At 37.3% G+C, this 25,821-nt stretch overlaps 1 protein-coding gene across 6 annotated transcripts in view; it reads left to right on the top strand.

Moving 5' to 3' along the window:
* The window catches only part of ITSN1 (intersectin 1), a 147,322-nt gene that overhangs the window by 34,431 nt on the left and 87,070 nt on the right, over positions 1 to 25,821 (top strand). For 5 of the 6 annotated variants that reach the window (XM_052794722.1, XM_052794723.1, XM_052794724.1 and 2 more), the window contains exons 3-11: positions 3,207 to 3,299; positions 5,319 to 5,382; positions 12,701 to 12,861; positions 14,330 to 14,509; positions 15,147 to 15,240; positions 17,898 to 17,998; positions 18,618 to 18,681; positions 22,178 to 22,315; positions 23,262 to 23,377. In XM_052794722.1, coding sequence (XP_052650682.1) covers positions 3,207 to 3,299; positions 5,319 to 5,382; positions 12,701 to 12,861; positions 14,330 to 14,509; positions 15,147 to 15,240; positions 17,898 to 17,998; positions 18,618 to 18,681; positions 22,178 to 22,315; positions 23,262 to 23,377 — 1,011 coding nt within the window. The remainder of the gene's footprint in view (positions 1 to 3,206; positions 3,300 to 5,318; positions 5,383 to 12,700; positions 12,862 to 14,329; positions 14,510 to 15,146; positions 15,241 to 17,897; positions 17,999 to 18,617; positions 18,682 to 22,177; positions 22,316 to 23,261; positions 23,378 to 25,821) is intronic. The other variant, XM_052794726.1, reaches the window with a different exon arrangement.

The raw sequence follows: 25,821 nt of genomic DNA, 5'->3' as shown, positions 1-25,821 counted from the left end.
CCAAAAGCTTTGATCAAATAAAATCACTGGACAGTTTCATGTAGGATACCCTTTCAGGTTGTGTAAAAAGTTGTGAATAGCTTCATTTCGCCGTGATTTTCACAGTCTAAGAAAAGTCATGATGTGAAAGAAATCTGCTTGTTCAAATTGAAGTATTTCCCTTGTTTAGAGTTAGGGCTGTGCTTTGCCTGCACCCATATTTAAACATGTACATACATTCTTAGTGGAAATCTTGTCTTCAAAGCATTCTCCTCTGCCATCTTCAGAGAGTTCTCATTGCATTACAGATGGATAGCAGCTTTCTTTTTTTGACTTTATATATTACTGTTTGATCTTGCATCTGTTGTCCAGGATCCTGTTAACTCTGGTACATGGCTTTAGGAAGGAAGGAATTCACTATTTCTTCTCGAACAACTTTTCTCATCTGACTGCTCTACAAAGAGGAAGTTCAAATAAGCATGTGGCTAATGTAGTTTCCGGAGTATCTTTAATTTGTAATGTGGTGTGAGAGAAGTTTGTATATGATATTCATACTTGAACCAAGTCTACCAAGTAGCATCATACCTCCTTTTAGAAGAATGACAGCAAAAGTCTAAGACTGTTGTAAGAGGAAACAAATGGTGTAAAGAAATTCCAATTTTTATGGGGAAATTTATCATCCTTTTGAGAATGCAGCATTTTTTGTTATCTGTAGTCACTAAACAAGATGCAGAGGAGGAGATTTATGCAGTGTCCATTTTGGGAGAGCCCTCACTCCAGATGTGCAGTATCTGGTATCCCTCTGCTTGTGAATACCTATAATGATGGTTTTGTTTTTATTTCACTTCCTTTCTTTTTAAAGAATCTTTCAAGTCAGCTTGGAAAATGGGTATGGAAAGAGCACAGCACGCAACATGTAAATTGGGGTGACTCATTGATATTCCAGAACACGGCCCATTTTAAGGATGACTCATTAAAAAAAAAAAAAAAAAAAGGCATGGTAGGATTTTTATAATTGTTGGGAATAATGTGGTATGCTCAACCTTCTGTCAGTTTGTCCAAAAGAAAATGCCCACTTCATATATCAGAGCCCACTGCTTCACTTTTGCAGATGAGGTGATTCCTAAGCCATGAAAAAGAAAAGATGGTTAGAGGGCTTGCTGCTGCTTTCAAGAATAGCTTGCTCATGAGTCAGTTTTGTGGTTTGGTGACTGCCTCCTTTGTATCCAAGTATATTGAAAAGCCCCACAACCTCTGTGTTGGCATCCAGGACCTGAAGCCATGAATGATGTCTTGGTGTTGGGTAAGATCCTGCTTCCTGCCCTCCTGTAGGTCTTATTGCTTCCTCAAATAACAAAAGATGGAAACGAGGCAATGCCAGAGATGCCATTCATACTTTTCTGACTGAAGAAGCTACGAGGCTTGCTTGGTTTAACATTGGCTTTTTTGACGTTCATATCCCACAAAGGAGATCTACTGTTTTGATACCAACCAAATCTCCATCTGGAAGAGTAAATGTTGATGATCGTTTCTTCTAGTTACAGGGACTCCAGAGGAAAAAAATTAACAGATTTTATTTTAAAATAGTTAATAGAATAATTTTTTAGTTACCTTATGCCATAAGAGTTTTTAGTTCTGTATTTTACTGCCTTCTTTGTGGAAGGATAGGAAGAGCTGTTTTGTTGTTGTTGTTGTGGTTTTGGGGGTTTGGTGGTTGTTTTTTTTTTTTTCTTGATACTGGAGTCATGCATACCTCAAATTGAGAGGGAGCAAGCCAGGGAATCATTGCAAATTTCATGTTGGTTTGTTTGTTTGGTGTTTTCTCCCCACATTATATTCAAGAAATCCTGCCTCTTTGTGTAAGCTACCACATCCAGCCTTAGGATCTTAGGCTGGAGTAGTCATGTTTCCAATACAGGGATATGTTCATCTGCTCCTAGTTGGCCTAGACTAGTTGGCCTAGTCTGCATATTGGTCATGAAGTCTTAACACCATTCCTTTCCTCCTGTCAGGAGTGGGGGAGATAATTGCTTACCTTGGACTATTGTGTTTTGGGATGTTCATATCCGAAGAAGGGTCCTGTTTCATCCCCACAGGGAACACTGCTATGAAATCTGTTTACAGTGCCTCTGTGAGCTTAATCACTAAAATTCTGGGATTTTTTGACTAATCTTAAAATGTCCTTTCTTTGAATTAGGTATTATTAGCCTGTCTGCTTCTAGAAATACATAAGCTACCTGAAACTGGGATGATGATTTTTTACCGAGAATGTAGCTTTTCTTTCATTAATGAAATCTACCATTTAAAGGAATGTTTTTCTTCCCCTTGTCCATTTCCTTTTCTCTCCAAAGTAAATTTTGACACATGAAAGTAGATTTTAAAAAGCAGAAGTTCAGGAGGCAGGAAATTCTCATGTTCTTTGTAACTGCTGCGTCTGATTCTGCCTCAGCCTACAAGCAGTTTGAAATACTTACTGTAAATGTTTGTGGACCTTATTACCTGAGAATTTAGTGCTGATACAGAATGAATGCTAGATCTCCTCTTTATTTTTTTGCAAGTCTACATTTTATCTTCTAATGTTATTTCAATAAAACAGTGATTCCCTTAACTTAGATGCCTTCATATCATTACATTCCTATACAGTAGGAATTACAGGAAAGTGCACCAGCACAATGTACTTCTACAGATGTTGAAATCATGATTTTTACTGATTAGAAATTGTTGAGACAAATCTGAAACCCAGTGTTAGAGAGTTCATTGGAGGTCTTAAGTAGAAGTTGAAATATGTTTGCTCTGAGTACAAATAATCTGAAGGATGAAAGTGAAGTGTCTGCAAGAGGAGAGAGAGGAGAGGAACTGCTGCAAAAATGGAGGTAGAACTGGAGAAACCATTGTGGAAGCATGGTACTGTAGAAGGGTAGCAAATCTCAACATAAACTAAATACCTGCAATTTATGAGTGTGGTGTAAAGAATCTGGTCTCTGTAACATATTCTTACTCAGATTTCTCATTCTCAGAAGAGAGCATGCTTTCCTGTGCTATTGTTGCCCATGAAAAATGTTTACTATCTGGTTGAATTGCACTTTTCCTAGACAAGTAAGGAGAGTTCTTCTCTTATAATAGTACAAAACCACAGTATGATATGATATAATTATATTCAGAAATAAAAATAGTGTAGTTTTTGGATAACGTTTCTTAATTTTATTTCTCCATTTCTTTTGAACTAGGCAACCTGGATATCTGGGCTATTACTGTGGAGGAGAGAGCTAAACATGATCAACAGTTCCATAGTCTGAAACCAACATCTGGATTTATCACTGGTAATGAAATAGTTTTCACTTCTAATTTCATTTAACTAAATCTTAACTAAGGAGCTGAAATATATGCAGAGTTGCCTGGGAGACATTTGGGTATAAATATAAAAAATCGAACAGATCTTACTCATTTATATCCCGTTTTTCATATGCCTTGCCACATCAACCCCATATTTTCTGATATTTTTCTGATATTTTTCTGATATTTACTAGCTATATACCTGGTTTATGCCACCGGATTTTTCTGTAAGTAGGATTAAAACTATTTATAACTCTGGCTGTAAAAAGCAGTTCTATTGTGTAGAGCCAGCTGATACTTACAAACTGTAGAGTTAGAATTCAGGATGTGGAATTACCCCGATGCCTGGTAATATTTATAGTGCTTTTAATGTGCTCAGTAAATTAACTCACTGTACTGAGTCTTGCTGAGATAGAGTTAACTTTCTTCATAGCAGTCTGTATGGTGCTGTGTTTTGGAGTTTGGCTATGGCTGAACAGTGCTTGAAAAGCCTCAAGGCTTTCACTATTTCTTACGCTGCACGCCCCCAGCGAGTACGCTGGGGGTGAGCAAGAAGTTGGGAAGGGGACACAGCGGGGACAGCTGACCCGAACTGACTAAAGAGTTATCCCATACCACCATGCTCAACAAAAACTGGGGGGGCAGGGAGGCTGTTGTCTTCCAAAGTAGCCATTGCTCAGAGACTGAGCTTGAGGGAGGTGGTGAGTGATTACCTTTGCATCACTTGGATTTTTTTTTTCTACTCTTTCACTTATTAAACCGTCTTTATCGCGACCAATGAGTTTTCTCACTTTTGCTCTCCCTATTCTCTTCCCCACCCTGCTGTGGGGAGGAGAGTGAGTGAGTGACTGGGTGCTTAGTTTCTGCCTGGGGTCAACCCACCATGCTAGCATACTAATAGATTAAGAAGTCTGTTTAAATAAAGATGTATCAATTTAACTGAAATCTGTTTCAGAAACTGGTTGTTTAAACTAGTGAAAACAGCGTGGATGACTTCTTTAAAAATCTAAATGGCAAAATTGATTTAAGTTGTGGGAAGCAAAGCTGCAAGTAAAGGAATTGCACTGACCTACTAAATTTTCATTGAACACCACTAATTAGCTTTGGTTTTAAGGGCAATACTTTTTTGTTAGCTTGTTTTGTTGCATTTAATTTTCTTTAGTGCTATCTAAACTCTGATGCTTAATTGAAATGAAAGGTATAGAAGTATTTTACCTTTCTTGCTGTCTGATCCATCAAGAGGATTTCCAGAGTGTGAAATCGGAATCAGATTCTTAGCAGAGTCTCATCACAGCCATACATGCCTCCAAGTATACAATTTGATTGTTTCTGCTCCTGTTACATGACAGATACGATACAAAATACTACTGTTTTTATTGACCTCCTTTGATATTTAGTGCTCTTTCTAGTCTGTTTACAACTTTCTTTTACAGGCCACAACACTTCCAAGTGCCTAATCCTTTTGTAGTTGTTTTGCTATCCTTACTTTTAATGGGTAGTTGGAAAATGACTTTGAAATATACCATGGCTTTCTTTAATAGTGGCTTATCAGGTTCACATCAGGATAAAGACCCCTTTATTTAGTTTATGCTAGCTGACTGACATTGTACTTCCAAAAAATCTAAGAGTTTATATTGATACATACTTTCCTGGAAGAAAAAATTTTCTTGTTTTCACAAGGCGTATGATTCCAGCAAAGAGAGCCATTAACACAGATTAGGGACTGTGAACCATGGGTTTCCTATTGCCCTAAATGTTTATACCTGGTTGACTTCATGTGGTGCTGACTGTTGCAGACTTAAAACGTATGTGCTTGTTGGAAATATCTGGTAGTTTTGCAAGTGACAAAATAAGTTTAAATCTCATACTCTGTTATGTATGTGTAGCATTAAGTATTTATGGTTTTACTGTTGCTTCTGTTTTAGATATTTTTGACTCATGATTTCCTCTTTCCTCTTACAGGTATTTTTAGCATTTTCTGAAATGATGTCCTATTTATTTTATAGGTGATCAAGCTAGAAACTTTTTTTTTCAATCTGGGTTACCTCAACCGGTATTAGCACAGATATGGTGAGTATATAGGAGGGGATGGGAGAATTGCACTTACGTCACAGAGTAAAGTTTACTGGTACGGACTTGGACAGTAACTATATTTCACAGTTTAAAATCACTGATTTACTTCAGCATGCTTTCCAGAAGTCTACAAGGCAAATACGCTTTGCAGTATGTTTTAGCTGAGTTTTTAAGTTACTAGTTCAGTTATTGGAAGTAGGCATCCTTCTACAAATGGCATTTTTGAAGTTGATGGTTTGCAATCCTCATTTCAAATTACTAAATGCTTTCAACTTTATTAAAAATGTACTAATACAATCGCTAAGCACAGTAATTAGTATTAAAAATCCTAATGGGAAAGCCTGTGCAAGACTTGCAGAAGTTATTACAAAAATTAAGACTGACATAGACTATTTCCGTTGTAGTTGGAGATACAGCTTGAGAGCTTGAAATTGTTACTATTCCTTGGTGAGTTTAGACAGATCAAAATTTCCATTGCTGTATATTACACACCACAAACATTTCTACAATTTGCCACTTTCTTCATGGAGGATTGCAATTGTTCTGCTCCAAATTGTATGACCCTGTCAGACTCGGACATGCTAACTTGCATAGATTATTCATAATTTACATTAATTATATTACTACTAAAACTTTTTTTGGTGCTAGACAGAGTGAAATAATACTGTTTTTCATTCTAGATTGGAAAAATGCAGCAGAGGGATGGATAACTTTTGACAAATGTTAACTTTTCCTCTGTTGTTAACTGAAAGAGAGAGTAGTTTATTGCAGTCATGAAAACTTTTTGTTGTAGTAAAGGACTTCTAAAGTCAGAATCTTGCTCCGACTGGAAAAAGAAGAGAACTTGCAAGAAAAACAATTGCTTTGGAAAGATGCATGCCTAAAAGAGGGGCTGGATTTACATGGCTTTTAAATAAATAGCTTATTTTCTTTTCAAATTATCCTTATCTTACAAATATTGGATCTGGTCTGGTTATCTTATTTGCTGAAGACTCAGTGAAAATTCATATGTCCCTTTGGAACTTCTCTTGCCTCTTAATTAAACAAGGAAAGAAGTTTTGTCTTAAACAAGACATCCCTTCTCCAAAAATGTTCCGTAGGCATTAACTTTAAATAGGTGTAACAGAACTAAACAGCTGTAAATAATCTGACTAAAAATCTCTGAATTATTCAGTTTTTCAGCCTCTTGAGAGGGAGAGAATCATTCCACTAGTTCTGTAGTTGTCATAGAGACAAGACCTGAACTTGCACATTTTTTTAAATAAAGCTGAACTCAAACTTACTCATGCTGCCTTTATAAATCATAAAAAAGCATGTAGACATCCCTTTCTCACGTCTCTCCTTTTTTTGATCATCTCTGAATTGAGAAGTAAATATTTAAGTAAAGATCTAGATCACTTGTATATATTTCCAGTTGAAATTAGAATAACCAAGTAGAAAAATAGTCACATAGTGGTAGTAAGACCCCTTAAAAAGAAAAAAAAAAAAAGGAAAACTCCCTTCTTTTCCCACAACTCAAATGATTTAACTCTTTTGATCTATCAGTGAATGTTTGTTTGTAACCTACCACAGATTACAGCTGTCCCACAGAAACAATAGAAGTTAGACTGTTTAGTGGCAAGAAGTCCTTTGCAGCCTGCAAAGGACGTCACAATATGCTCAAGACTGCATTGAAAAATGTGAATCATTGTTTGTCTTAGCTCCCGGGGTAAGATCTCAAAGTGGCACACTTGCTTTGTGGATTAATAGCAATACTCTGATGTTGTCTATCTAAGTCACTGTTGACATTGATATAGATCTGTGAGCACTTTAATAGAGGGGGGAGTTCTGGAGTAATAAGCCCAGAATTTCTGTGAGAGATGCGAGCTGCATAAAATTTCTTTTCTATCAGTATTCTTTATTTCTTGAATAGATGGAATTTGGGGGGTTTTTAGATAGCATTTGATTATTAGAGGGTGAGAAGGGGAGGTACAACAGTCTTTAAGGAAGGAAGGTTGTTATTCTGAGTTAGAGCAACTTGTAAAACTCTTCAAATTAATTTTCTGATCCTAGAAATATGGAATTGTATGTGTTTTGGAAGTGTTTTCCTATTCTTAATGAGTCTACTTATTTTGAATACAGTTGATCATGTTAGGCTCCTATCTCGCAGATTAATATTTGTTTCATGAAGGATTACCTACAGCTGTATGTAGACAAGCTTATGCTAATACAAAGTTTCACCTGTTTTGTTGGCTATGGAAATTCTTTTATAGAAAAACACAACTGGGAAAGGAACTGCAGGGGGGATTGGCCTAATGAGTGATTGGCCATACTGCTTTCAGAGCTCTCTGCAGAAAAAGCAAGCCCTCTACTTCTTCGAGTTTCCAAACATACTATCTCATAAGTGAGAGAATTTTGTCTGCATAAATGAGCAGTATAAGGATTTTCACTGTCTTGTATATTAATTTTAATTAAAATTGAATGGCTGTTCTTATATCACAAAAAAGTAATTTTCATTAGAACTTCAAGAAATGCTAGCTAGCTAGCTGAAGTACTGGTTAAATGTCTTCTGCCTCAAGAGCTGCTTTGAGAATATTCTGCAGTTGGTGCAATTGTTTTCTAAGATGAGACTCTAAGGAGTAAACTTATCTTAATTTCTGCTGTTAATCAAAGCTTTCCCAGAATTCATGTTCCTTAAAAATAGTAGCTCCATGGTTTTTAGCATTGAGAATTCCTGTGTCCCTTCCACTCATCATTCATTCAAGAAAAAGGAAGTCTCTGGGACCTCAGTGGAGCAAATTAGTGGAATTATTATGGTCTGTCATGACAACTTCTTTACTGTTCTACCCTTACAAGCTTTGGAGTCTGCCAAGCTGGTAATCTATTAAGAAGCCTCTAAGTAGGCTTTGCACTGAGACTGCAATGGCTCGGAAGATAACTGTTTTTAAGTAGGCAATAATCTGGCTTTCTTCTAAAGCCCATATGAATGGTGGCCTCAAAAAGCATCTTCAGTGTAGCCTGTCTCTCTGGAATTAAATGAGAACTAAAATAATCAATGCCATCTGTTTTTCATGCATTTAGAGTTACTTATTTTTTCAGGACAGACTAAAGCCATTGGTTGACTTACCTATTTCTGACATATACTTCCGTCACAGCCTTCTTAAATTTGTGTCCAAGCATGGGAATGAAAGATTATGGGTGCCAATTCTGTGAGTTGTAACTCTTACTATACATGCATTGATTAAGTGACTGATGCTAAAGACCTAATTTCTCCTCTCTAATTATGTCTGAGTTTTATAATGCAATATGGGATTGTATAATCTAATATGGGAATGTAAAACTAAATAAATTCAGATTTTTTGAACTGCAAGGAAATTTCCTTGTTCTAACACTCTGTGCTATTTTCAGGGAGATAGATGTTTTGTAGGCTAATCGTAAGCCTATTTGACAGAAGAAACTGTATGCTCAGTTTCTGCATCTCATAAATTCAAAAATAATCAAGTTGTCTTTGCATTCTGCAGTATAGAGGAGAGAAAGGAGGAAGAAAAGATCTGTAGGGGAAGAATTTTGTTAGCACCTGAAACCTAGCATTGTGATGAAGCCCACTGCAGCTGTTCTCATTAGAAAACCCCTGTTATAAACACAGGCCTGTTCTATAAAATATGATAAATATTTAGTCAATGTTTAATCCATTTACTGCTCTGCTCTCTGGTTCCGGCCAGACCTTAAATGAAACAAATTTAAGGACACTACATTCTTCCAAATTTCATTAGAAGCAGAAGAGTGAACTTAGGTAGTGTTTACTGTCAGCCACTTACTGCATTTAAGGTGATGTTTATTCAAAAGAAGCACTGTAATCTAACAGCATGACACTAGGTTCAGTAATTAGAAATGAAAATTTGTTCTATTTTTGCACTAAAGATTTTGTCAGACAAAAGCTGGTTTTTGTTAGCATGCTGTAAAAATGTGTATAAATTCTATAGTGTGTACATAATTTTTCTCACTGAAATTTGTGCTGTTAATTTAAATAACAAAGCCATTGACGTAAATGAGTTGAACAGAAGGTCAGACATTAAATTAAAAGCTACTGATGATTCTGTGAATAATAGTTCAATTAAAGCAATGAGACTGGTGCACATCAAAGTTTCTTATTACTGGACAATTAATATTTTCTCATGTAGAATGCAAAGACTTACTGTGTTCTAGCAGTACACTCTAAATAGTGCCTGGAGAATCAAGGTCACCTACAGTGTGATATTTACTCTTATGCCATTTGCATGGCCATGCATATCACAGGTTGAGGGACTCTGTCTGTGCTTTAGTAATAGAAAGGCTTAAATTTTATAAATCAAAGTATTTGCAGGTGTAGAAGCCACTTAGGTTGAACAAATAAGACTATTACAAATAGAACTTGTGTAATTACTTTGCTTAAATGCAAAGATGTAAGGAAAATTGTAACTGTTTATTTGAGCTGTTGGTGCCAGTTGGTCACTGTGGAGCTGACTGACTTCTCCATATGTTGAGGAATGCGTTGTCTTTGGGAGGACCACTGACTGCTTGGAGTGCAGTCAAAAATCTGCTAGAATAGTTTATTCAGATCAATTTCTCTAGCTTTGTTCCTATGCACATCCTCAGCATGTTAGCTATATAAGCCTGTTTTTTACTGCTCGTTTCCTCTGGGCATCTGACAGAAGAATGGCTAAGCAAGTATTGAACTAACTTTCATTGAAAACTCCACACATGGTCCTTGTTGAATATTTTTGAATTTTCTTTAGTTGCCTTAAAAAAGGTGTAGTGTCTGCTTGTAAGCATCAATTAAATGAAGGTAATTATCTGCTCCTGGTTTCCATTGTTCTTAATACTCTGTAATTTTCTAATGAGGCTTTCTTACCCTTGGTATTCATTCACTGTATGTTGGTTTACTCTCTAGTGCAAAACTCACAAAAGGGAGCACTTCAGAAAATACATTTGGCCATTAAGTTTCTGACATTCTAACATTGCAAATATATTTTGGGTTTGTAAGACTTGCAGCATGTGTTTCTCCTAAGTGAGACTTTTAGAAATCTAACATCACTGTTTATAGGTGGTGACTAATGGATGTTATGTGAACTGTTTTGTTTGTAAAAACTAAAAGGTGTATGAAGAAGAAAATGAAAATGTGCTGAGTAATACTGTTACTTGTAAGCCTAAGTGAAGATTTTGGGCAGAAAAATTCTACAGCGTATGGTGGGTCACTTCCATGCTGTTGTTGAAAAATAGAGTGGATATTCTTAATTGTCATAGTTAAACTATGAATTCCTTCAAAATGAATTTAGGATTTTTTCAAGAATTTTAAGTTATTATAAACATTTCTGTTGTAGAGAAAATTTTCGAGAGATGCAAACATGTCTTTTTGAGGTTTATACCCGTTTCATTGTATAGGAGGAAAAGAAACTAGGGTTCTCCCATTCATCTCTGCAAGTTGTCTGAAGACAAAAACATTACATCTTCCACTTTAACTTAGCCTGCCAATACCTCAGGAGCTACCAGTGTGTTGCTTGCTCTTTGTGGAAGAGTGATCAGAAGCTGAGACTCTAGAGTAGTGGTGTTCTGCAAGGAAGAGGAGATACCCATTCCAAATTTGTACTTTTCTTGGTCCAGGTTTACCATGCTGGCCTTCCTTCTTCCTTCTGCTGGTTGGAGTACCATATATCAAGTCTGACTGCTACAGTAGGATCTTTTTAATTGATTATTTGTCAAATGAACCACATACTAAGGGATCATGACTGAAACTTGAATCCAAATCACATTATGCTATGTGGGTCCCAGAATCAATTTTGACTAAATTTAGGCTTCCAAAGACATGCTGGTAGTGGGATTAGAGGAAGGTTTAAAGTTACTGAAGAGCAGGCAGATTTTATGTGTAAATTAAAATTCTGTGTGATACTAAGCTTCAGGAAACAACACCTAGAAGTTCTCACAGCCAAAACTTGTTCTTCAATGAAATATATGTAGTAATTCAACATCTTTCAGGGAGTGGTGTGATGCGTACTTTTCTTTTTAACTGTAAGCTTCAGTCTACAGTTTCCTCACCAGACTTTCTCTTTCTTCTTTAAGTAGTGCTGCCAGATTTTTAGTAGTAGTATTTAGCTTGTGACATCAAAATTGGTGGATTAAGACAGCTACACTGCTGAAAGTGCTGTCTTATAAATACTGGGAAGGGTTGGAATGTCTCCATTTTTGGGGAAATGCTAATGGTGATCTAAACCAGGGGAAGCTCTTAAGATGTGTGATTGACCTGTGGCAACCCCTGCTGGGATCTGCCTCTTCAGTGAGTTTTCCGAGGATTTTTTTGGTTGGGGTAGGAGGGTTTTAATTTTGTGAATGCTTTGCCACTGCATTTACCTGGCTGTCTACTTAAATAAGTATCAATTATAAATAACTGTCAATTTATTGCAGTACTTTTTTGATAATTTTTCACATACTTGCATGAATGCTTTCCTTGACAGGGATTTAATCAGAAATAAAGCTCTAATTTAACTAGACTGCCTGGGTCCTTTGTGTTGTCATGTCCATGACATGTAAATGTACACATGAACTTAAACATATATATTATTCCAATACTGAAATGTGTACTTAATTCTTCAAATGAATGCAAAGAAATAAGCTAATATTTAAAACTATGTTTACAACTAGTTACATTATTTATGTGCATTTACTCTGTTTTTTGGTTGCAATTGCAGGAACTAACATTCTTCTTCCTGCTTCTCTCCCCCCCAACCTCCCAATCCTATTCCCTGCTGAGCATGGTTTTCTTAACCATCAAATGAAGAAACAAAAAGACGACTGTTTAAGTCAGACTACTTTACATGAAAGCCTATTCAAGGTCTAGGCTCAATGTTTTATCTTGAGTACTGTTGTTTAACTGAAAACACATTTGTACACTTTCAGACATAATGGTCTTTAGTAAAGTGCACAGATTTAAAGAATATTTTAAGTGTAGCTAAAGTACAGATTTGCAGACTAAGTCATTTGATTCTTTGTGGTGCTGTTTGTAGTAGCATGTAATTTAATTTGTGTGATTTTTGCAAAGTTTTTGTAGAACTACATTAATCCTTCTTCTCTAGATGTTTCACTGTAATTCCTGTAAGAGTTGAAAAGGGACTTTAAAAATACTTATTAATCGCTACAAGAAAGAAGTCAAGAAGCTCTCAGTTTAAATAGTTTCTTGTTTTATGACCATTTTTAGCCTGGCATAATTATTTTTGAATATACATGCCTGTGAGTGCATGCTCGTAGGTCAGTTTCTGAAGTTCATAATTTAAGAATCTAACTGTGAAAGTCGTGTATTTTTTAGGGCTCTAGCTGACATGAACAATGATGGGAGGATGGATCAGTTGGAGTTTTCAATAGCTATGAAACTTATCAAATTAAAACTACAAGGTTATCAACTCCCATCTGCACTGCCTCCTGTCATGAAGCAGCCACCTATTGCTCTGCCTAGTGCACCAGGATTTGGTAAGCTCTTTGTTTTTCTCCTTGTCAGCTTGTATTGTAGCAACCTAAGTTGAATTTGATTGTCATATTGCAGTTTCTAAAAGAAACTTTTAGGAAAAAGTACTTCTAAAAGTACGTGGACTCAAAAAACAAATGCTGCCACATGCATGCACATGCTCCAAAAAAAAATCTCATTGAACTTTTAGCACCCAACCATACTGATAACATAAGTTGAGGTCCTGTTTGCTTCAGGTCTTAAACTGCTCCCTGTATGTTCCAAACAAAAGTGTTTGCGGGGAAAAACGATGGATCAGGTAGCAGGGCTAGTGCATTCCAAAGCGATGGAGTTTTTATTTAAACTGTTGTCATTAAAGGATCTCCAGCTTTGGCAAGATTAGCTATGTTTTTCTTGATTTTTACAAGTCATGGTAGTAATGCACCCTTCTGCTTTTATTTTATGAACAGTGCTGCACTGGTATTAGCTAGAACTGCTCATTCAATTCTTATGGTTAAGTACTGCCAAGGTCGCTATCATTTCAAGGAAAAGAGTAGGGAAAATGGGATGGTGAGAGGAATAACGAAACAAAGCTGAACCTCATGTTTGACACCTTGATGTTCTGCTGTATTCTGTAGTGAGAGGTTCTTTACCTTTCTGTTTTAGTCGTTGCTGTGACTCAAGTTGATTGGTGCCTGAGAATCACTGCTGTCCTTAAGAAGAGAATAGTGTGTTTGATAAACTGTCTGCAACCCTGTTGTTTGATCAGTTGTCACTTCCACAAGTTTTACAGTTTTATTTCTGATTCCAAGAAATCAGTGAAATTGAACAGAGCAAATACTGGTTTAAGTGAGAAAAGACATAATAAAGTCAAACCCCTAAGAAAACCAGGAAAATCTGTGATTTTCTTTTTTCTTATTCACTGTAGACTTGATCTCAGCTGTTTGCACACACCCTCATTCTTCCCATTGGTATGACTGGACCTCCTTAACCTCCCTGTTATCCATGCAACTGTGCTTACACCTAAAATACCTCATTACTGTGCTTTACCCTATTAGCTTTGCACTGTTTCATCTTGACAATAGGCTGCAAGCAGTTATCCTGAAGCTTGTTCTTTTCAGTTGTGGCTAAATGTAGGTTTTGGGTTCATTATTCACTGGAACTTGACAGTGCTGCTCTTCATTTAGTTCAAGGCAAACAATTCTTTTCTTCAGCAAATGCTAATAGACTTTTTTGGTCAGTGTTGCATCCAGTGTGATCTTATATGCATACATTATAAAATGGTATATTGTTCTCTCTGCATTGTTTTATGTTCCCCTGCCATGCTAATGGTGCAGTGGACTGTAAGAGTTCTTTCAAGGGGTGTGTGGAAGTTTCCATTTCAATTTGCTCTTTAATTCTGCATTTACTGCTGGGTTGCAGGCTGCAGTTAAATTGTTGTATCATATTAGGAGTCTCTAAATTAGAAAAAATGTCTCCTTTTCTTGCCCGTAGGTATTGGGGGCATTGCCAGCATGCCATCTCTTACAACTGTTGCCCCAGTGCCAATGGCATCTATTCCAGTAGTAGGAATGTCTCCACCATTAGTATCTTCTGTTCCTGCAGCAGCAGTACCTCCCCTGGCTAATGGAGCTCCTGCTGTTATACAGCCTCTGCCTGCTTTTGCTCATCCTGGTATGCTACATACTGAGAATCTGTTTACTCTCTTGCTATTAACAAATTATTTTGCCATTTTCTTTGTGTCCAGAGAACAGTAAACCCAGAATTAGCCATTCTAAATTACTTTAAAGAATGACTTTGGGTAAGGACTGTACTTTGGTTTAGCCCAATGTAATTGGTTAGCAAACTTGTATAAAAGAAGAAACATGGACATACTACACTGTAACAGTCAGTCATGTTGAGCAAAATATTGACCCTGTTGTAACGGCAGTGTGTGATGAATCTAGCTTGCTGGTAAACTGTTGCCTAGAAATTGGTCCTCTCCTATCTATTTATAACTATTGAAGTACTGCTATTTGTTGGGATTATTTTAAAATACTGGACTACATATGATTTCTAACATTAATCACAGTATAATTTGCTATCAACAGGGTTTGCATAAAACTGCAAAAGTAAAAAGACATGAGAGAAGTGCCTGTGTGTTTTCACATATTTTGTTAGACAGTGTTAACTTATCTTAATATTTTGAAAAGGGATACGGTCACAAGAACCGTAATGCTTGCATTTGTTGTTAGGAACTAAATGAACGTTATTGAAATTTTGCAGTTCAAAATGCTAATGCTAATAAATACATGTATTCTTTTATTTACAGCCACATTGCCAAAGAGTTCTTCCTTTAGTAGATCTGGTCCAGGATCACAGCTAAACGCAAAACTACAAAAGGCACAATCATTTGATGTGGCTAGGTAAGTTGGTATGGAATGAGTGTATGTGTGTGTATCTGGTTCCCCAGAGTTAGAAAAACTACTTCTTTTCCACAGAGTTGTTTTCTGAAATAATGTTTACTTGCAGAAATCAATTCCTGCTGAGATACTACTTCAGGATTTCATAGGATGCTGTGGTTTTACAAGGAATCTCCATGAGTAGTGGATCATTGAAATATAATAATTAACTATTACAGTATGTGTTGACACTATTTTCAAACTCTTCAAAACTTAATTTTTAGAAAAGCATTTGCTTCTGTAAACATAATCTGCATTGTGTAATACTGCACAGGCACTCCTGTTAGTGTGAAAACATAACAAGTAATAATCTTTAAAATTAGCAACTCTAAGATTATTTTTAAAAGCAAAATATTTAATAGTTCTCATATTTTAAATACACTCCACATAACCGTTTCTTATATATTCTTCAAGTTCTGCATGAAACGGCTTTTAGATTACTTCAAGGCCTAGGAAAGTGTTAGGCAAATGATTAGGCAAAATGTATTTTGCTATGATCTGAAGAAATGTATCTAACAAAATAAAACTTCCTTAGAGGAAGTAAGATAGTAATTTCCCAAAGTCTTATGGGACATTATTTAATTATGTATTTTTATTTTCGTTTTTCTTCCACAGGTTTTTCTTGTGCCCTGGTATTAGATAAGCAACACTACTGATTATTGGCAAATAGGTTTAAAAATCTTTCAAAACAAACAGTTCTTTTTCTCTTTGAAATCTAGTACTGCCAGAAACATAGTAGGTGATACGCTGATATAATTTCCAGAGGTACAAGAAGTTATCTGCTTTGTCTATAACAACACTTGGTATTTGTAATGAATGAAGTTCAAAAAAATTCAGCTGAAGTGGCTTCTAGATATTCCATAAGAGGGCTGTCATAGTTCTGGGCTTAACTATATCTGAATCCTGCTGGTCACTTTTATTGCCGACAGAGGCCTGAACCTCAGGTGAGATGACTTCTTTTCTGAGGTGAAATTGCATGGTTCTCTGAGTCTGTTTGGGCCGGGCTTGGAGCTTCCTTAGGTCAACTGCTGTTACTTCAGTAACTCTGAAACATCTGCCAGCAATGAAGGGGGTATTCCTTCACAGACTGCTGCTAATGTTGAGTGATGAACTGGTGTGTGTCTTCAAGTTTTATTTTGGAGGAAACAGATAGCAAGGTCATTGATTTGCAGAGTTTATGGAAAGGGAAGAAGAAGAGCTAAGTCCATTAAATTGAAATGTAAAGTTGAAGTAATTTATTTTTTTTTCTAGCTGAGAATTAGTTTGAATTTTGAGAAAGGTGAAATTCAAAATTCCATTTGTGGTGCTTTTATCACTCTGCCGAGTCACCAGTAGCAAACTCTTGCCATGCATGGTGTTTGGCATACATGAGTCAACTGTTTCGTTCTCCAGCATTTTTTCTTCCAAAACTACCATTTGAGTATCCATGAAGGAGAGTTTCTTACTTAATGTGTAGTAACCTTACTTCACAGATCAAGGTACATATATGTAAGACAAAAGTAGACTTAATGTATGGAAACTACAAATCTAGCAAAACTGATGAGGGAGGAAATCAAGTGGATAAAACTTAAATGGTCAGCGCTTTTTTTTTTTTAAGTTTCAATTCTTATTTTCATTGTATAAGATGCAGCTTGTTTTTGCTTTGCTCCCATGAAAGAGTATTATCAAAGCACAATAGTTTGGAAATAGAAAATAGAAATAGAGGTATTAGCTGGTTTGGGTCTTGTCATGTGAGAATAAGATATGAGGTCAATTAGTAGAGTATTCATATAATCCTTCCCCGTTCAACTTTGAAAGATCTTACCATGCTATCTGCTCAGTGGACCAGGGAAAAGGGGTTTGGTGGGTTCAGTTCATTTTTTTAACCGTAATTTGGTATGCTGTTACAAATGCTTATTTAATCTGGCTGCTTTTTTTGTTTTTTCCTTTTTTCAAACTTAACAAAAAAGGACAAAGTTTGAATGTATCTAAAGACAGAAAAAACTGTGCTCATTGTTTTTCAGTATGAACACTTGTCAGCCTTAAGGCATGGGAAATTACAGCTACAAATAAGAGCACTCAACCTATTATGTGAATGAATTAGAACTGGGAATATTACATTTGTCAGTTGAGTTCCATTATAAGAAATTTTGATTGCTTTCAAGTGTAGCTTTTTCACACTTTTTTCTATGTTTTCAGCATATTTTACATTTGTTTTCCTTAATCAGTTTATGAATTATTTGGCTAAGACAACCAGTTAAAGACAAGGTAAAATGAGATATTACTTCTGGTGAATGTGGTAAGGCATTTCCTATTATATGTTTAAGTAAAATCTTTTAGCTCCCCTAAACTGTTTAGGTTACTTAATTCTCTGCTAGTAAAGAAAAAAGCAAAACTCTTAGGCCTGTTATTCAACTTTACCAAAACCTATCTTCTAAGACACTGAATTATGATAAATGTTTTCAAACAAGAAGTCAAACCTGTTGTGGTTTCAGGAATAGAAGGGAATATTTTTGAAAAGAACCATTTCAGGCATTTAACTTGATCTCTGTGCAGCACTTCACCCTGTTGTACCTGTTAGCTTCATGTGATTAAATTTAAAATTATATTTCCCCCCCCCCTTATCCTTTTTCTAATTCTAGTGTGCCTCCTGTGGCAGAGTGGGCTGTACCTCAGTCGTCAAGACTGAAATACAGACAGCTCTTCAATAGCCATGATAAAACAATGAGTGGACACTTAACAGGTATTGAAGCAGATTTTGTTGTCTCCTTTTTTTGAACTATAAAAGGCCAGTTATAATACCATTTAGAATACTATTCAGATAGTAAGACACTCTCATCTCTCTCTGTTGCCACCGTCAATATTTTTCAATCTCCCAACTGCTTAATGATCTTGTTTAGAAGCAAATATTCATCGTAGCTGGGATCATTTTATCACCTTCTTTCCTTTATTTTCTGCAAAGTAAGTTGGTACTGGGAAATGATTCTTGGAAAATGTACAATGGGTTATGTGAAAACTCGTGCAGGCATTTACAGTGTTCAGTTGATCCACTGATGAGGGTACCTATCCAGTTTCAGAAAGAAACTAGAATGGTACACTGGGTTAGTTTTACTAGTTCTGGGAGCATCTCTTTGACTTTCATAGCTGCTTTTTTTTTTTTTTTAATCTCAGTGTTGTAGAGAAGGGAAGGCTTATGTATTTTTTAGTATTTTCTTTTGAAGGGGTAGCCTAGTTCATGCTGGTAACATCTCTTCGATGTTATCTATTCAGAACTAAGCTCTGCTTGTGCAGTAGCTACTTGGTAATGCAAGAAAAGGAGAAAGTTGCTTATTTGTTTATTAATCCTTGTTTCATTTTGTTAGGTCCACAAGCAAGAACTATTCTTATGCAGTCAAGTTTACCCCAGGCTCAGCTGGCTACAATATGGTAAAAATAAATGTATCAATTTCCATCAAACTGGAAACTGTACTTAAACCTCTATACTGTATTCTGTGGGTTTTTTCTCCCTTTCCAATCTCCCTCCACTGATAAATGATTATACGTTGCTCTTTGTAATGTATGACTTTATAAAACAAAACCTGCACTGCTATGCTTATATTAATATTACTTCACAAAAGTAAAAAAGAGCATCTTTTAGGCTACGCATATAGATGTTTTGTGAGCTGGGTTTCAGTTATGGGGTTTTTAGGCAGACCAGACGTTCAGCCTCCTATGTCTTCCACATCCCTGGCCGTATGTGATACACCACCAGTGAAACTTACACATTTGCACAGGTAGTACAAAAGCAAGCTTAATCCAGAACCATACTTTCTTTGGGGCTTGTCTGCCTTTTATGTGAGTTTCTGAGGGCTTATTTCCAAGGGGATTGAGTTACATATTTTTAAAATAAGGGATTTTAAAAAGATTGGTCTCAGCTTGTCTTTTTCCTTTCAACTTCTTGTTTGCCAAAGTTTATTATGTTCTTATTGTCACATGGAAAGTTATTTGTAATTAACTTGTATACTTTATAAGTCTTTGCTTGAAAACCACTCTCAACTCACTAACCCATATGACTTCTTGTGAGATTGTCAACTGTGCTGTTGCTCTAACATGGCAGTGCAATTGCACTTGCTTTCTTTGCTAAGCACTGATGTTTTTGTTATATCTTAAAAAGCACTCTCTCCTTCCTTGTTTCCTAACAAAGTTACAGTAAGGAAAAAAAATATCAATCCAGTCATCCAGCAGATGATTAACCAAAAAATACTCTGCTTGTTGCCAGCATTTAAGTAGGTTGTGTGGGCAGGGGAATGATGTCAGCGTACTCCAGGAGATCTAAACATAACTCTCTTGATTTCTGACATTCAAAACTGCCAAGTCTATTGAGATAAGGAATCAATTTTACATTTTACAGCTTTTGTTGTCCTAAGTATTGCTCCCTTTCCTGATACTTGCCTCTGGGAGTAGAACTGCTGTTGCTGTTCTATGGCGCAAAATTTGTCAGTATGTATTGGGATTGGATATACTGACTCACAACAAAGTGAAGTAATTATATGCACCCTGTCAGCTATTCTGTAGCAGCTGTTTTGGTATTTCATAGAATCATAGAATGGTTTGGGTTGGAAGGGACCTTAACGATCATCTAGTTCCAACACCTTCCACTCGACCAGGTTGCTCAAAGCCCCATCCAAACCTGGCCCTGAACACTTCCAGGGATGGGGCATCCACAGCTTCTCTGGGCAACCTGTTGCAGTGCCTCACCACCCTCATAGTGAAGAATTTCTTCTGTATATCTAATCTAAATCTACCCTATTTCAGTTTAAAGCCATTACCCCTTGTCCTGTCACTACATGCCCTTGTAAAAAGTCCCTCTCCAGCTTTCTTGTAGGCCCCCTTTATGTACTGGAAGGCTGCTATAAGGTCTTCCCGGAGCCTTCTCTTCTCTGGGCTGAACAACTCCAACTTTCTCAGCCCGTCTTCATAGGAGCGGTGCTGCAGTCCTCTGATCATCTTTGTGGCCCTCCTCTGGACTTGCTGCAACAGGTCCATGTCCTTCTTATGTTGGGGGCCCCAGAGCTGAATGCAGTACTCCAGGTGGGGTCTCATGAGAGCGGGGTGGAGGGGGAGAATCACCTCCCTTGACCTGCTGGTCATGCTTCTCTTGATACAGCCCAGGATACAGTTGGCCTTCTGGGCTGCAAGCGCACATTGCCAGGTCACGTTGAGCTTCTCATCAACCAAAGCCCCCAAGTCCTTCTCCTCAGGGCTGCTCTCAGTCCATTTTCTACCCAACCTTTATCTGTGCTTGGGATCGCCCCGACCCATGTGTGCACTTGGCCTTGTAGAACTTAATGAGGTTTGCATGGGCCCACTTGTCAAGCCTGTCAAGGTCCCTCTGGATGGCAGCCCTTCCCTCCAGCGTGTCGACCGCACCATGCATCTTGGTGTTGTTGGCAAACTTGCTGAGGGTGCGCTCAATCCCACTGTCCATGTCACCAACAAAGATGTTAAACAGCACCGGTCCCAATACCGACCCCTGAGGAATGCCACTCATTACTGGTCTCCACTTGGATGTCAAGCTGTTGACTGCAACTCTTTGAGTGCGACCACCCAGCCATTTCCTTATCCCCACCAAGTGGTCCATCTGTCAAATCCATGTCTCTCCAATTTAGCAACAATGATGTTGTCCAGGATGGTGTTAAATGCTTTGCACAAGTCCAGGTAGATGACATGTGTTGCTCTTCCCTTATTCACCAGTGCTGTAGGCTTGTCGTAGAAGGCCACCAGATTTGTCCAGCATGATTTGCCCTTAGTGAAGCCATATTGGCTGTCACCAATCACATCCTTATTTTTCATGTGCCTTAGCATAATTTCCAGGAGGATATGCTCCATGATCTTGCCTGGCATAGAGGTGAGACTGGCTGGCCTGTAGTTGCCCAGGTCTTCCTTTTTTTCCTTTTTAAAAATGGGGGTTATGTTTCCCCTTTTCCAGTCAGTTGGAACTTCCCCCAACTGCCATGACTTCTCACATATGATGCATAGTGGCTTAGCCACTTCATTTCCATAACAAAGATGTGGACCCAAACTGTTAGGATAGCTGATCAATTATATCTTTGCATGCTAGATTTTTCATTCTACTGGCTTGTTCTTGTCCGCCAGCCTGAGGAGTTCAGTAACACAAGCATGGATCGGATGAGGCTATAACTGTCTTCCAACTTTAAATCCCATAAACAAAGTCCTGTACCTTGGGACATCAAAAGAATGTATCAGTTGCTTACCTTTGATTTTCATAGTATCATGGGAGATTTTCCTGCATGATTAGAGTGCAGTGTGCTAGAGAAAGAAAGCTGATGTTTAGGCTGTTAAATTTTGTCCAATACCATGTTACCATGAGTAAAAGCATTTTATGCATCTGTTGTAGCACTGGTTTTAGGCCGTCCAGAGAGGCTACTCCATAATTTCTAATATGTGCATAATGCTAAAATGTTTTTGTGCCTGTCAGGACTAGAATGTTAATGACTTTGATTTTAATGCAAATGTGTGCTCTGGAATGTGAGATAGGAGCCTCCAGGGAAGGAGACCAAACCAAAAAGTTCTACATCCAAGCTGATTCTTTTCTAGATGATACTGTGTAGTGGATGTTCACAAGATGTTCAAGAAAACTCCATTGATTACTGTTACATATGTAGCATATGGTAGAGGCAGCACTCAAAGAGCAAATGAAGTAGGAGCCACGGCTATAAGGACAGTTTCAAGGCAGACATGCATGAGATGTGGGAAATAGTGAAGCATTTGGTTTTTGCTTTTTATTTGTTTTGAAGGAACAAAGTAGTGTGAAAAAATAGTGAAAAATTAAATTAATTTGGAACTATGTTAAAACTATGCTTTTTAACAGTGATTTTTAATATTTAAGATTTTACTTACTTTGTACCTTCCCTTTAAAAAGGAATCTTTCTGATATCGATCAAGATGGAAAACTTACAGCCGAAGAGTTTATTCTGGCTATGCACTTAATTGATGTAGCCATGTCTGGTCAGCCTCTGCCACCTGTACTGCCTCCAGAGTATATTCCACCTTCATTTAGGTAACTGGTTATAATTCTGGAATCTCACTCCTAAATTTTTATTTCATTTGGGAAAGCTGTCATGTGAGTGTAAAGTGCAAGAGATTGAAAAGTAACCCCTCTCCTTTTTGTAGTGCATCTACAGCAGAGTGCCTTCTCATTGGGAAATGCTTGCCTAGTTTTTTGGTTTTCTTACAACTACTGGTTGCTGGAAATAGCAAGAATTCCTTGTTCTCGTCAATGTTTTATGCTAGCATACCTTCCAAAACTTACCTAGTCTGGCCATATAAATTTAAAATATTATAGTTTAAGCTTATACTTCTGTAGAGCAAATGGGATGTATTGGAATTCAAAACATGCTCCGAATTTACATTGTAGCAAATTCAGGTGCCTTTTGATACAGTTGTTTCTGTGAATAGCAGTAGTGAGTTGTCACTTCTGTTTCTCTGTTTCACTTTTTTGTGGAGAAATGGGTGGGAAGACAGTAACAGCAATGGAAAGAAATGTTTGCGTACAATCATAGCTTCATGTTCTTTAAGTACCCTCCTGAAGATTACAATTTTTTTGTTTATTCCATGTGGGGTCTTGTTTTTAGCTTGACTATAGTGAGCTCTTCCTCTGTCTTTGCAACTTTCGCTATAGTTTAAGTCAGCATTTCCCCAACTTCAGACTCATCACAAGTAAGAGATCTTGGGGACAGGGTTAAACACATCTGTAAGTTGCATGGTGCTGTGAACTTTGAACTAGGTTTCTCAGGTCACCAGTGTGTGCTGTTGGTATTCTGGAGGATACTGTTATCTTAATGGCAGCAGCTGAGTAAAATCCCCTGGGCAGCAATGAGGGAACATTAAATACCATTAAACATTACATCAGTGCCTTTAAATTTATGATTTCATCATTAAATCATAAATAAATTTGGCAGGCATAGGTTCTTTTAAGCAACGTGGAATTATGCTTTTATTGACAGAAGAGTGCGCTCTGGTAGTGGCATATCTGCTGTAAGTTCAGTATCTGTAGACCAAAGGTTACCAGAAGAACCAGCATTAGAAGAAGAACAGCAGCAACTGGAAAAGAAATTACCAGGTGAGCAAGCAAAAGTAGACATGTATTGTGTGCTGTTATCAGAGAGGTGTTACCAGGTTATATGCTGTGGAGTTATAAAGACTTACTAAGAAATGTTTTCTTTCCAGATCAGTTTGTGACATGTCAGAGGCATAACCAAGACATTGCTTGGTCCAGCTGATTCCTGACTGTTGCATGATCCTTTGTGTTAGTGACAATGGAGATGTGAACAACATTCAGGCTCCTTATCTTACGCACTCTCAACAGAGGCAGCACTTTGCAGCCCTATTATAGGACTGCAATGAAAACTTTTTACTACCTCCATCTTCTGACTTTTAGGTGGAGTGTAGTTTGGCTTATGTACTCTTTAAAAGATCACAATATACATACAGAGGCCTGTTTCATTGCAGTCTGTGTAACTATGGTTTTTATATAAAGACTTTAGTAGCTCTGCTTTTGGGAAAATAAAAAAGGAAGAAGGGGGGGAGGCGTGGAAAGCCTCCTAGATGCTAAACAGCTAAATATTAGGGAATGTCTTAACACATATGATCATCCCCTCACTCTTTGTACTTTCTTTACTTTTGTTCTATTTTATTCGAAGATGACCAGAATGTTACACAGTTGAAGATGTAGCCACATGACGGATTTATACAGTGCCATAATAATGCTTTTCTGTTTTGTTCTAAATTATTTTTCAATTTTTTAATTGATTCCTAACACTGTATTGCCTCTTTGATCACAGCTTAGATCTGAGTTGATGTTTTAGAAGACTTTCCATAGTAATGCCAACATCCTTCCATAAACCTATTAACCGTTTTAGAGCTCATGACTGTGTATGTTTAGTTAGGATTATTTTCATTGCCCATATGCACTGCTCTGTATTCATTAACATTTGAATTTCCTCTGCTTCTTCATTGCCAGATCACTCAGTTTCGTGAGATTCTTCTAAAGCTCTTCGCAGTCAGGTTTTTGTTTTAATACCATGACTATCTGGCATCATCTCCAGAAGCTGTCTTGTTACTTTTCAATCTCTTCCAGATCATTGTTGCACACTGAACAGCACAATTGCTAGTAGAGGTCTTTGAAGGAGGCTACTGAGAATGTTTGTGAAAGTTGGTAATTTATTTCACCCCTTAATTCTAATCTTTTAACTGTTTGTTAGTTCCCAAGGACCTTCTGTCTCTTTCCATACCAGGTTAGCTCAGGGGATCTGCATGTGAGCAATTCAGATACAACTCTTGTCTTTGGTTTGTATTTTATAACTAACTGCTGCCAGCAGTCTGCTGGGTAATTTCTGGCTGTAGGAGGATGAAGGGAGATAGCAGGGACTGCTGAAGCAGGCCTCACTGAGGTCTCACAATGAAACGTTTGGTGACAGGTGAGATACGACTCTCCTGTATTGGCTTTTTGAGGCCTAAGTCTTGCAACTCTGGAATCAGAGGATTTTGGTATGCAGTTTGTAGTGTCAGGAAGGTCAACCGCTGCTTTGGCTTCATTTCTTTATTAGAGTTCGAAATCAGGCAAGTATTCTTCTGTTGACCTGATCTTCTTTTTCAACTTGCTTATTGATACAGGTGGGTCTATTAGACTTGAGCGCCAGATCTTTCCTGCATTGGTTCTTCCAAGGTATCATGTCTAGTCATGTATACTCACAAACGAACTGTTTGTTGTAGCTTCTGCTACTTTGCCCAGTGTGGGAGTAGACTGACTTGTCCGTAGCTTTCAGGATCATTATACTGTCTTTTCTTAAAGACTGGTGTTGCGCTTGTCATCTTCTAGTCATACAGCACTGATGTTGATTAAAGGATGGATTGCAGAGCACAGCTAGTAGTTAATGAATTTTGTATTTGAACTATGGATAAGCATTCTCTGGGTTTGGCAACCTCTTACTCTGCATTTTTGGTTTTGTTTTTGTTTTAGGGCCATTTCTGCTTTCAGTTAAAGAGAAACTAGAGTGCATAAGCCTTTTACTGTATTTGATGTATAGGTTTTCCATTGTAATGATCGCTTATAATAGTGAATGTTGTCTTGCTTCTTCATTGGCTTTGCTAAATCTGGCTAGGTGTTGGTTTGTTTTGTGGGTTTTTTTTCTGAGACATTTAAATGAGTTTTTATTGTTGGCTTTTACAACCTTTTAGAAGCCTTCCCTTAAGCATAGTAGCACAAGCCAATAGCTACTTATTTCATTTGCTAGAAATTGTTCTCTTCTATTTTTGTACTTTGGATATGCTTTGTTTTATCATCTGTGGTAGCTACCTTGATTTTGCTGAGTAACTATACTAGCTTGTTGGGCAGCCATCTTAGAACCTGGTGTTTCTTCTTAGTGGTATGTGTTTTCTGAGCCTTGAACATGGTCTCTTAATGTCCATGCTACTTGCAAGTGTTTTGCCCTTCTACCTATTCCTTTTAACTGATTTCCTTGACATAAATCTTCTTTTTTTTTTTTTTTTTTTTACTTTTTCCTT

This window comes from Harpia harpyja, chromosome 8 (genome assembly GCF_026419915.1).
Source record: "Harpia harpyja isolate bHarHar1 chromosome 8, bHarHar1 primary haplotype, whole genome shotgun sequence".
In the NCBI taxonomy this organism is placed as follows: Eukaryota; Metazoa; Chordata; class Aves; order Accipitriformes; family Accipitridae; genus Harpia; species Harpia harpyja.
The sequence above is the reverse complement of the archived record's forward strand: the minus strand, read 5'-3'. Positions and strand labels throughout refer to the sequence as shown.